This window comes from Trachypithecus francoisi, unplaced genomic scaffold (assembly GCF_009764315.1).
Source record: "Trachypithecus francoisi isolate TF-2019V2 unplaced genomic scaffold, Tfra_2.0 Lachesis_group1, whole genome shotgun sequence".
Lineage (NCBI taxonomy): Eukaryota > Metazoa > Chordata > Mammalia > Primates > Cercopithecidae > Trachypithecus > Trachypithecus francoisi.
In genome coordinates, this window is record NW_022681454.1 from 148535815 (window position 1) to 148548068 (window position 12254).

The window sequence follows — 12254 nt, forward strand, 5'->3', positions numbered from 1 at the left end:
TCTGTAGCCCCTTATTTTTAATCCCTTTTTTGACAAGTTGTGTGTCTCTGCATCTCAGGCAGTCCCAACTATTCCTGACATCCTGAGACTCTCGGTCTAGGAACTCTGAGGTCATCTTCTACTTCTCTGTTTTATTTGCCCCTTATATCCAACCTGGCAACTAGCCCCTATCAGTTTGGAAGCTGCCAAATATCCCTCATGTCTGTCACGGCCTTTCCATTTCTGTCGCTACCACCCTTGCCCAAGGTCCCTCACCTGAGGTCTCCGAGCTTCAGGCTTAGGTTATAAGATCACATCCTGACTCTTAACACAGTTCCCTCCTTGTCCAGGGACTGGCAATGTGGCTGTGACTTTCATACTGCTACAGTCTGGGTTCATCATTCCTGCTGTTTACTCAACAGCACAGACAGCTCCTACCGGATCATCTGGGCTCCTCTGCTTGGTGTTCCACAGCTCTCATCTGATTTCAGTCGACACAACCCGTATGTTCCCACTGCTCATTCCGGGAGAAAGATCTCCCCCAATCAGGGCAGCCCTCTGCATACACATCCCTGTCCGCTCCACCAGCACGCTCTCTTTATCAGAGCTACTGTCCCTCTCCTCATCCCTCAAGGCTTCACTTGAGTGTTACCGCCTCCTCCTAGAAGCCCTCCTCAGCAAGCTGGCTTGCACTGGTGGGTCCCCTAAACTATCAGAATACTCACAATCTATACTACATAATTCAGTATGTGACCATAGTCTACTGTGCACTGGCCTCCATCTTTAAGACCAGAGTGGAAGGCCCCTGAGGCCTGGGTCAGATTTTAACCCCCACTTGCCTTCTCAAGGGTGTCACTCTCAGTTATCCCTTCTCTCCCATACCAGTCATTACTCTTTCTCAGCATTCCATCTGACATATACATATGCAATAGTATTTCTCATTAAATGAACAAACAAGAACCCCAAAACCTATTCCCTTGGATCCAGTTCTCACTCTATCAGTCACTTAGCTATGTTTCTCTGGTTTCCTTTTCAGCAAAGCCTCTTAAACAAGTTTTGTTTGTTGCAGATACTGTCTCCACTATTTCACTTCCCATTTATTCCTAAACCCATGTCAGCCTGGCTTCTCTCCCCATCTCTCTAAAAATGCCCTTGTCAGAGTCACCAATAGTCTCCTGGCTGCCATATCCAGTGGACACAGGACACGCTTGTCTTCACGTACTGGACACCTCAGCAGCATGTGACACACCAACCGATCCTTCCTTCGTGAAGTATCTTCCTAGCTCAGCTTCTGCCGCCTTTTGCTCCCAGTTTTCCTCCTCTGGATGCTTTGTTTCCATTTCATTTGCTGATGCCTTCCTTCCCATCCAAACCCAGGACCCCCTTCCTTATCTAGACTCTCTGGGTGGGCGGATACAGTTTTAAATACCACCTCGTGCTGAGGATGCCTACATTTGTCTCTCCAGCCCAGACCTCTCTGAGCTCCACACTTACAGCTCCGGTATCTATTTGACACCTCCACTTGGAGGTCTCATAGGCAGCTCAGTTTCCAAAAGGAAATCCTGATTTGCCCCTGCACAAAGAGATTCTCGATCTCATCTTCCAATTTCAGTAAACAGCACCACCACCTAGTTTCTCCAACTTCCCTAAAGTCATTTGTGCTTCCTCCCCGTCTCTTACCTTCCACACAGCCTATTTCTAAAAACCATCTTGTACGTCTCTCCTGTCTCTCCATCTTCATCTTCACTGCCACCAGTGCTGTTCAAAACAGCAGCGTCTTCCATCTGAACTATTGCAAAAGCTTCTTAACTGGTCTCCTGGCTTCTACTCTTACCCATCTGAAATCTACTTCCCACAGAGCAGCCAGAGTGGTTTTCTAAAACATTCATCAGACTATGTTTTTCCCTTGCTTAAAAGCCTTTCAGTGATTACCACTGCACCTGGGTTGAGAGCTAAACTTCCTGCCATTATCTCTGATCTACCCCTTGCCCGCCTTTACAGTGTCACCTGATGCAACTGCTCCTTCTGCTTCTGGCACAGTGGCCTTGTGCTACCTTGCTTACCTCGGGGCCCCATCCCTAGACTCTCACCAGGGCCCTGGCCTCAGCTGCTTTCTGGAATGCTCGTCTCCTGGCTCTATGCTGCCTGAGCCTTGAATCATTCTTCAGGTTTTAAATAAATGTCACCTCCTCTGAGGGGCCTTTAAAAACAACACTGTCACCTTCCAATGTGACTCTGTAGTGTGGCACCCCATTTATTTCCTTGAAGCATTTGTTGCTGTAATTATTTTGTTTTATTTGTTAATGTATTTGTCACCCTCCTGAACATAAGATCCATGTGGCAGGAACAATGCCTTCTGCGGAACCTAGAGTTGGGTCTGGCACTTGGTGACTATTGAATAAATGAAATCTTGAGCGATGCATGCCAGAACGCTGGCATTTTCCTGAGCAGTGAGTAAGCAGACTGGTTTCGGTCTCACAGTAGGTTCCCAGTAAGTTTCACAGTTCTGTCTGAATAGGACTAATCTGCAGTTGGAATCCTCTGAAAGGCCCATTAAGCTCAAAGGAAAACTTCCAAAGTGTGCTGAGCTCCATCGAACCAAACTGCAATACTTGGGAGACAACTTTTTTTGAACTCAGGGAACCATGAATTGGACCTTGCCTGCTTTTAAAAATGAAAGCATCGTTCACAATTTAGAATTCTAATTTGGAAGAGGAATAAAAGCATGAGTTTCAGTCTCTCCCAGAGAAGACTACACTCCATAAATACCTGAGAGGAATCATTTAGTATCCTGCAGTGTTGAAAGAGAGTTCGCTAGCCTGGATTCAAATGCAGTATCAAACATTAACAAAAGACGTGCTATCTAGTGAAGACAAAATACCTTTTAAACAAATTAAGTTAAATTGCCTCAAGTGCACAAAAGCTTTACTAGTTAGGTTTCCTTCAACGCGTTCTGCACCACCGAGGGAGGGCCTTCATTCACACATCATGAGAATGGCATCAGGCTCAATTTCTACCTTCTAGAAGTCGAGATTTATAACAGCAAAACTAAAAAACTGTACCACTGAGCACAGTAATAAAGTGCAGTTTCATATTTTTCTCTAAAACACATTCACACAACAGAAATATAACATCAAGATAGAAAACTGTTTCTGCAAACAGCAGGGGCCCAAAGATGTGGTGGGGAAGGTCTGTTAAGCTATCTCGTTCTGATCGCTGAAAATAACAAGGTTTGACCAAAAAAAAAAGTGACCAAATTTTATTGAACATATTTTACAAAGCTCATTCATCTAGATGAGTGGTAATTCCATAAAAGTATTACTACTTGTTACTGTTACTAAGAGCACTGAACATGTACCCAGCACAGGCTATTTTCGAGGCCCTGTCCTAAGCTTTCTAGACATTAGTACATTCATTAGTACATTTCTTGACATTAGTACATTCATTGTAATACACCTTTAGTCAGAAGTCCCCAACCCAGGGGCCATGCACAGGTCCTGGTCTGTGGCCTGTTAGGAACCAGGAGGCACAGCAGGAGGTCAGGAGGTGAGTGATGAGCAAGAGAGCCAAGCTTCATCTGTATTGACAGCTGCTCCGTATCCCTCGCATTACCATCTGAGCTCCGCCTCCTGTCAGATCAGCCACGGCATTACATTCTCATAGGAGCACGACCCCCATTGTGAATTGTGCAGGAGAGGGATCTAGGCTTTTGTTCCTTATGAGAATCTAACGTCTAATAATCTGTCACTGTCTCCTATCACCCCCAGATAAGGGACCATCTAGTTGCAGGTAAACCAGCTCAGCGCTCTCAGTGATTCTACATTACGGTGAGTTGTATGATTATTTCATTATATATTACAATGTAATAATAGAAATAAAGTGCACAATCAATGCAATGCACTTGAATCATCCTGAAACCACCCTACCTTTGGCCCCCCCAAGTCCACGGAAAAATTGTCTTCCACGAAACCAGTCCCTGGAGCTAAAACGGTTGGAGACTGTTGGTTTTGGTGACAAAGCCACTGAGCTATTCCCGAGGCCTTTCAAACTTAAATTAACCTGTCCAAACTGGAATTCTATGTTTTCTCCCACAAAGTAATTCCTCTCAGCCAGCTGCCGCAACTCTATCAGATGACCTTGATGACTTCTTTTCCTCTCTGGTTTCTTCTTTTCCCTTTCTATACAAAATTATTTGGGGGCATGTTTTTTAAGCGTGGAAAGTGAGGCTCAGAGAAATCAAAGCCTGGGCACCTATAGCTAGAAGTTGTAGGACAGGATTCCAAGCCAGATCCGGGACCTGGCAGCCCTTGGCACCCTGCCTTGCTATCCTGCCTCTCTTAAGTTAGCATCTGTGATGTTGTCACGACACTGCCATGGCTGCCACTAGGGAAGTGGTATGATGCTGTGCTTAGAGAAAGGGCTCTTGGACCCAGACACACGTGGGCTCAAGTCCCAGCTCTGTTACTTCTTATGAGCCTTAGGCAAATAACCCCCACCTCTCTAAACCTCAGTTTCCTCACCTGCAACAGGCAAACACTAGCACCTACTTCTCAGCAATGTCATTAAAATTTAAATGAGATGATAAATTAATTTAAAAATGCCTAGTGAACTGAGGAGCACATACTAAATGTCCCAACTGGTAGATATTATTATCGCTGAAACACTTAGCATGTCTACTTCTGTACACATTCAACCTAACAAACTATTAATACTTTGGGCATCTCCTCAACAGGGGCAAAAGGCTGTCCACTGAGAAGGAAATGACTTGGAACCTGGGCTGACTTGTTCTATGCTCATCAGCAAAACTATCAGGAACTCACTGAACCACAGCCCAGAAGCAATTAGGCTTCATTCCACAGCACCCTGGGTGTCCACCAGTCTTCAGTGTCACTTCTTCAGGGTGGCCCTCAGCTCCTGAGCTGCAGGCTCCAAGGCCAACACACTGGTCCTAAAGGGGTTGGGGGAGGGACGGAAGGATGAGCAAAGGAGAGGGGGCTGATAAAATGCTCACAGCACCAAGGAGTTGGCTCCCTGCAGACTCCAGGCAGACCTCAGCTCCCACAGAACTTTAGAACAACCAAAGCCTCTCGGCTGCTGTGCTAAGAGCCGTTGGATTTGTATTTAAAAGAAACAAAAAGTGTCACAACAAATGAGATTTAATGAACACTCTCAGCTGTCACTGACTGATGAGTTCTTGCCACTATGGTTTATCTCTTGGCAAGGACCCAGATGGGACTGTTTCTCAGCTAACAGGTGGCCTATTTATGATCCCATAGGGTTGGTAGGAATCACAGTTAGTTTGAAGAAGAATGGGATAATAAAAACTTTCTTAAAGCAATCAACACTTGGAGCATAAATGGATAACCATCCAACGTGCCCATATTTCATTTGTGTTCTGTGGATTAAAAAAAAAAAAGTGGCATGAGCAATAAATCTAAAATTGAGAATTCTCTTACTCTAAAAGAGACCGTTGTCTCTGTAAAGAAACTTGTAGGCAGCTAACCTTTATGCCACTCACACTCATGTGGCTGTGTTTTCCAGTCTTAAGCTTACAGAAAATAGCAAATAAGCAAGTTCTCTCCTCAGATTCAACATGTACCAGGGCTCTGATGTTATAATTTGTTGCTTGTTACACATTCTATATGACAAATGTGGCATTACAAATCCAGAAGTTCCCCTGTAATGTGCAAATACATTATGTGACATGCTAAGCTTGGTAAATAGTATTATCAGACAGCACGGAGATGAACATTATCATCAACGGCATTTCCTGGGCACCTGCTGTGACCACTGTACCGTGCTATGGAAAAATGCAATTGTAGATTCAGAACCTATATTTTATCTCCTCTCCATCAGGGCGTGCTCTGAGGGTGGCAGAAGTTTTCAAAAAGTCCCTAGGAACAGAGTATAGGAGAAAACGATGGCAGAGGCTACCCTTTAGGGACTTATGGGAGAGCAAAGCAGTACCAAGCCAGGGCAAAGCACATCTAGAGTCATGAGGAAATCGAGTGTGACCAAAACCTATGATCTTTATATGCAATTTGCAAATGCTTCAAATGTATAGTCTGGTTCCAAGGGTGCAAGTGTTTCTTTTATTTGTTTTAGTTTCCTACTGTATTTCCACTGAATTTAATTAAGATTTTATCTCAGGGTAAAGTTTTCATAATCTTGGCTTACAGTCAACATAATTTGGCTTCCACTGTATATGGATGAAAAATCTACGAAAGAAAAGAAACAGACTCAAAGGAAAAGAGGCAACTAATGACAAAGTGCTATCTATACGGAACTCACTAACTAAGAACTGTTCTTGATAAACACAGTGTCTTCTTCCTGAGAAAGACTGAACTGTTCAAAACCATTATTTCATTAAGGGTTTGGTGTGTCTGCAATGTTGTTGGTCATGTATTTATATTTGGTTGCGGGCTCATCAAAGAATCCAAGGAAAATTCTAAAAAACAGGGTTGCAAAAGGGAAAAAAATGGCTGCAAACAATCTCAATATAACTGACAGAAAATAAAACTAAAGTCAGAGAGGTTCTAGGAGGCAGGAAGGGAGAGGGAAAGAAGAAGGCTGCTTCTGTGGCTTCTACCTGCCATGTTCGCCTGGCTGGTCCCCAGGGCTTGAAGGATCAGCTGCAGCTCCCTGACAGCTGCTGCCGCCTCTTCTCCACAGGACAAGTCGGGCTCCAGGACCACCTCCAGAAGGCCCACGCCTACCAAAGAGGGCCAGAGTCAGCCTCACTGCAGTTCTCCAATTTCACCAATAGAAAAATTAGGCTTAAGTTTCAGGAAGATCCTGCCTTACTGATGGACTCTCAGAGTGGTTCTAGCCTCTCAATCATTTCTCTTCCCTTCCAGCTTTTTTTTTTTTTGAGACAGAGCCTTGCTCTGTCTCCCAGGCTGGAGTGCAGTGGCGTGATCATAGCTCACTGCAGCCCTGAACTTCTGGGCTCAAGTGATCCTCCCACCTCAGCTTCCTGAATAGCTGGGACTACAGGTGTGTGGCATCACACCTGGCTGTTAATTTTTTGGTGAGTGGGTCTTGCTATGTTGCCCAGCCTGATCTCAAACTCTGTGTCAAGGGATCCTCCCACCTCAGCCTCCTGAGTCCCTAGCATTACAGGTGTAGGCCCCTAGGCCCCACTTTTTAATTTTTAACTGTTTCACTTCTTTTAATGACTGCTTAAAATATCCAGTTGCTGGGTCTGTGACTAAGTGGATAAGTTTGTCTAACTTTAGGGTGAGTTACTAGCAAGCCTAATAATTGCAGTTCAAGCCATGTTCGCTAGTCAGCTGCGCCAATTCCAATGCTGATATTTTGGTCTCCATCTGTTAGGCTCCTGTGACTGCTTTCTCAATTTGTTTAAGAAAACTCTAACGATGAAAAGAGGGGCCTGCAATCCAAGAACTGAAGTAGGAAGGAGAAGTAATGAAAACACTCCAAGTCTACCTGCCCTGTTCAAATCAATGAGCGTCTGCGACCTCAAGTCGTCGTGGAGGCTTTTGCCACTGTCTTGCTCCAACTGGATCTGCTTGATCCTCACCGTCTTGGGGATCACCTGCCTCTGCTTCTTCCCTGCACAGACGCCGTATGTCAAGCTCCCATTCACAGCAATTGGGAGCCTCTGCTGGGTAATTTGGTAGCCTGCCTGCACACAAACATAGGGTACACACAGTCACTGGTCCACACATAAAAGCTGGGATTCAGTTTACTATCCCTTTTACAATGTCATACAAAGACAGGTCTACTTAAAGCAAAAACAGTAACAAGAAAAAAAAGGAAAAGGAGAAAAAAATTAGTCGCTGCATTGCAGCCATCATTGAACCTGGTCTCTTCTGCCCCTGCCATTACCCCTTCACCCTCCCCAAATCCTCCACTCCCGATAACAACACAATAAACGACACGAATTCAGCCCATCGCCCTCACTAAAGTGCTGTATTGGGGAATAACAATAACATCATTGTCAGGGACCCCTAAGAAAAGAATTTATTGTTTCCATCCAGCTCATTAGCCTAAACTCTGCATCTCATTACCAGGCTCCTGGCAAACCCTCCTTATTCGGAATGCTGGCTAAGCATTTTGCCATCTACTCTCCACACGGCCAACAGCAGTTGCTAGTGTGTGTTTAAGCTTGTTTTGTTTCTGCTTTTTAAAGGAATCAATCATGGCAGCTGCCCTCTCTGACCCAACTTCCCTAGCTCCTCCAGCCAGAAAACGCTGTGCCACTCCCCCTCCGTTAACGGAAGGCACATGGTACTAAAGCACTGATGGATCCTGCAAGGATCCTTCACCTGCTTCTAAGTGGAAAGGAAGAATTACTTTCAAGTGCACAGAGGCACCAACACGCACTAAAGAGATAGCAGGTCAATGAGGAGAATTGGAGAAGAACAGAGAATAAGAGCAAAGGCATCTGTGGCATTTTCTAGGTCCCAGGCACTGCTCTCACTGTGTTCCACTCAGTTAATCCCACAACAACCCTAGGAAGGAGGAACAAGGCACGGAGGGATCAGGACCTTGCCCACAGTCACATACAGAGCTAGTGAGCATCAGTGTCCATGTCTGAATTCAGGTGGTCAGGCTTCAAAATCCATGTCTTTCACCACTTGGCCAGTCAGCAGTTTAAGAACTTTAACTGCATCAGAAATACTACTGTACTTGTCAAAAGACAGACTGTTTGGCCCGACCGCAAAGGTTTCCAATTCAGTAGGTCGAGGGTGGGGCCTGAAGAGTTCTATTTCTTACTGGTTCCTAGGAGATACTGATGTTAGTGCCCTGGGGACCACACTTGGAGAATCCTGCAAAAGGCTAACCCGTTTTCTATGCTGAAACGAGAAGTCTCAATTTATAAAACTAAGCTCTGGGTAGGGTTGTTGGATAAAATATAAGATACCCAGTTAAATCTGAATTTCAGATAAACAACAAATGCTTTATTATATGAGTATGTCCTATGAAACTCTAGATTATTTGAACTATCTGGGCCAGAAAGACCAGAAAGCCACAGATGACCAAAACATCTCATTTTAGTCATATTATTACTAAATCTCCCACCTCAGCCAAACTGTCTGTCACTCTTAAAAGATAAAGAAAGGCGGTTTAATTCTTTCTGCCCTACCAAACAGTAGACTTGCTGAGAGGCTGGAGGCCAGAGGGGAAAAGCAGCAGTCCCTGGAGAACGCAGTCTTACTTGTATTTTTTATTTAATTCTACTCATGCCCTCACCCACCAAAAAACAGCTCCCTGCAATCTTCAGTTCAAGGAGAATGAGGTAAAGTAACATCGTCACTGTTGTTTTTCTGAATCAGACCAAATGAAACATTATTTTGGGAAACTCATTCAACATTTCAGTTTTGTTCCAGTTCGATGGTATGAAAAATTGGCTCTCACTCACATGGTGTGGCTTAAAAAAAAAAAACTTTTTAATTTTCAGAAAAAAGCAGGTCAATATGGAGTTTACTGCTCCGCCAATTACTGTTCTTGGTCCAGGTTTCCGGTTCATGTTTCCGCTTACTATTGTCCACTTACTTGCTCCTTGTGAGATGACAGAAATGTCTCCAAAGGAGACAGCCCTATTATTGGGAACTTCAACTTAAAAGCGAGACGCCCTCGCTCTGCCGACAGAGCTACAGTATGCATTTACTGTTGCATCAGCCAGAGGCTTAGCTTTTGTACTAACAGGCAATTAGCACCAAATACCACGGCCAGGCTGAGCCTGTGAACACTGGCTTCTACTCCCTGTGCAATTATGAGCGAGCCACCAGAAGCATGAGGTAAGCAAGAAGTCGGCAATCAGGACAATTGCATCCAATCTAGTAAACATCAGGGGCACCTGCCTGCATCAGGGCTGGGCAGAACTTCCCACTGGGATGGACACAGTGCTGGCTGAAAACATAAGAGGCGCAGCCCCCTTCCCTTGCTCCGACCCCCCATAGCAGGGCTGGCCCTGCTCTGAGAACTTGCAGTGGGGTGGATCACAAAGTGTACTTACAGGGAGGTCTGCATAGAAGTAGTGCTTCCTGTCAAACAAGGACTTCTTGTTTATGTGGCAGTTCAGAGCCAGGCCTGTCATCACCGCCGCTTCTACACACCTCCTGTTGAGAACCTATGGGAACACAACACACAGCTCCTCTCAGAATCGCAGGCTGAACAAATGCTTCTCCCACACACTGACATCCTCGCTGAATATGCAACTTGGCCCTTCAACAGGCATTATCTCTGGTTCTCTGAGTGGGCAGCTCCAGTTCACAAGCCGACTGTTTGCCTGGGAATCAGGGAAATGATAGAAAAAAGAAAATGCACGCAGCGGTGGGCCCCACTAGGCACTTAATGAACTGCCACATCGGGAACCCTTTCCCCCAGTGCCCGGCATCAAAGCTACAGGAAGAGTCCCAGAAAAGCTTAGCGGAGCGGTTACTACATAGAATAAATCTAATCTCACTCCCTCTACAAACAGAATAAGGGGCCGGTCAGAACACACGAGAGGCACTGATTCCTGAGAGGAGTCCTGATGAAGGGTGGCTTCACTCTGACAGAAAAAGAATGAACTGAAAACGACAGGGCCGTAGCCATCTTCTCAAGGGCTAGGAAATGTGGCATAGCTGTTGCCTGGCTTTCTGTCCATGCCAGGCCAACTCCCTAAAAGTGGAACACCAACGGAGGGCCTGTCCCACACACCGGATGACTCCGTGCTGCTGGTCTCTCTGGGGGCACCCGGCACCCCAGTTCCCTCTGGGTCCCACCCTGCCCCACTTACAGGAGTGAATGACCAAGAAATGGCTGGCACACTTCCCAGCACCAAAGAATGTGAGCAGCCTTTAAGAACACTGGGGGTCTGGAACTAGACAGACAATGAGAGATAATGTAGCCAAGGAGAAAGAGCATTAAGTTCTTGAGTCAGGTTCGAATCCCACTTCTGCTGTGACTAGGAGCCTCAGCTTCCTTGTGTTTAAAATTGGGATTTAAGATCTACTTTGCAGAAGGGATAAAGTGATAGCTGGAATACCTCCCCTAAGGTAGAGATTCAATAAATAGTTCATTTCCCCACTCTACTTTGGGAAAATTTTGGAGGACGTCATGTTTGCAGATGAAATATATTTCTATTTTTATTAGGATATTTATGATGTTCTTTAGTATTAATATGCTATTATTGATATAGATAGGGCTTTCTAATTGAGCATTTCCACATCCACCATTTTATTTCAGCCTCACAGCACCCCTGTAAAATAAGGAATCTGTATTATTCTAATATTTCAGATTAAAAAAACAAAACTAAGACACAAAGAGTCTAAAACATTTGCCCAAATTCACAGAACTGGCAAGTGGTAAAGCGCCTGTAGTCCCAGTTACTTGGGAGGCTGAGGCAGGAGAATCACTTGAACCCAGAAGGTGGAGATTGCAGTGAGCTGAGATCTTGCCACTGCACTCCAGCCTGGGCGACAGAGCGAGACTCCATCTCAAAAAAAAAAGAAAACCCAAACAAATCTCCCTCCTAGTGACAACATCACACCCTTATTTTTTAGGACTCAGGTTATAAGATGGAGCCATTTCACAGTTTCTATTTGGAGTTCTTCATTCTATGCCTAATAATGTCAGCTCTGTAGCAATAAAGGTTTTCAAGAAAAGCTGTGTGGGGAACAGGAGGCTCTAATTATTGATGTTTTCACTTGCCTAACGTTTGGCATTTTACTGAGCGGTTGTTACTGAGATACAACTATAGCTGGGTGGAAAATCCTGCCAAATCCAAGCCTGATGATTCGGGTCCAGGCACACAGAACGTGAAACTGGACTCCCAACCCTGGGCTCTGCTCTTCCTGGGGCCAGAATGCAGCCAGCCATGGCTGGCTCATAAACTGCCTGACTCCTGGTCTGTACCAGTTCTGCCTCATCATTCCCTCTGCTTTCCTAACCACTGCTTTCACTCTCATTTCAAGCCACTTTGCCCCTCGGACCAAGTGCTTCCTCCTTCTAGGCATGAAGAGAACTCAGATTATTTTGTTTGTTTATTTTTGAGCATGCACCATAGCCTCCCCGTGGATGAAGAGTTGAGGACCATCACAGACTCTCACTGTGTCCGTGTGCACACAAGTACACAGGCACTGCATAAACCACCACTTTCCAGAGAAGAAGGCAGTAAAACACACAAACACTACAGTGATAATGAGAATATGCTTTAATCTTTTTTTGATGATTTAGAAGCCATGAAGTACTTCAAGGTCAGAATTATAAGCATCAATCATCACACACTACAGCTGCACCGAGGGCCTAGTAAACAGAGATTG

The 12254-nt window shown here is 45.1% G+C and overlaps 1 protein-coding gene across 6 annotated transcripts in view; it reads right to left on the minus strand.

Moving 5' to 3' along the window:
• Positions 1–12254, minus strand: part of GATB (glutamyl-tRNA amidotransferase subunit B) — an 85480-nt gene that overhangs the window by 39849 nt on the left and 33377 nt on the right. For 4 of the 6 annotated variants that reach the window (XM_033215485.1, XM_033215489.1, XM_033215490.1 and 1 more), the window contains 3 exons: positions 9965–10078; positions 7429–7627; positions 6569–6691 (listed from right to left, as the gene is read on the minus strand). In XM_033215485.1, coding sequence (XP_033071376.1) covers positions 6569–6691; positions 7429–7627; positions 9965–10078 — 436 coding nt within the window. The remainder of the gene's footprint in view (positions 1–6568; positions 6692–7428; positions 7628–9964; positions 10079–12254) is intronic. The other 2 variants (XM_033215486.1, XM_033215488.1) reach the window with 1 other exon arrangement.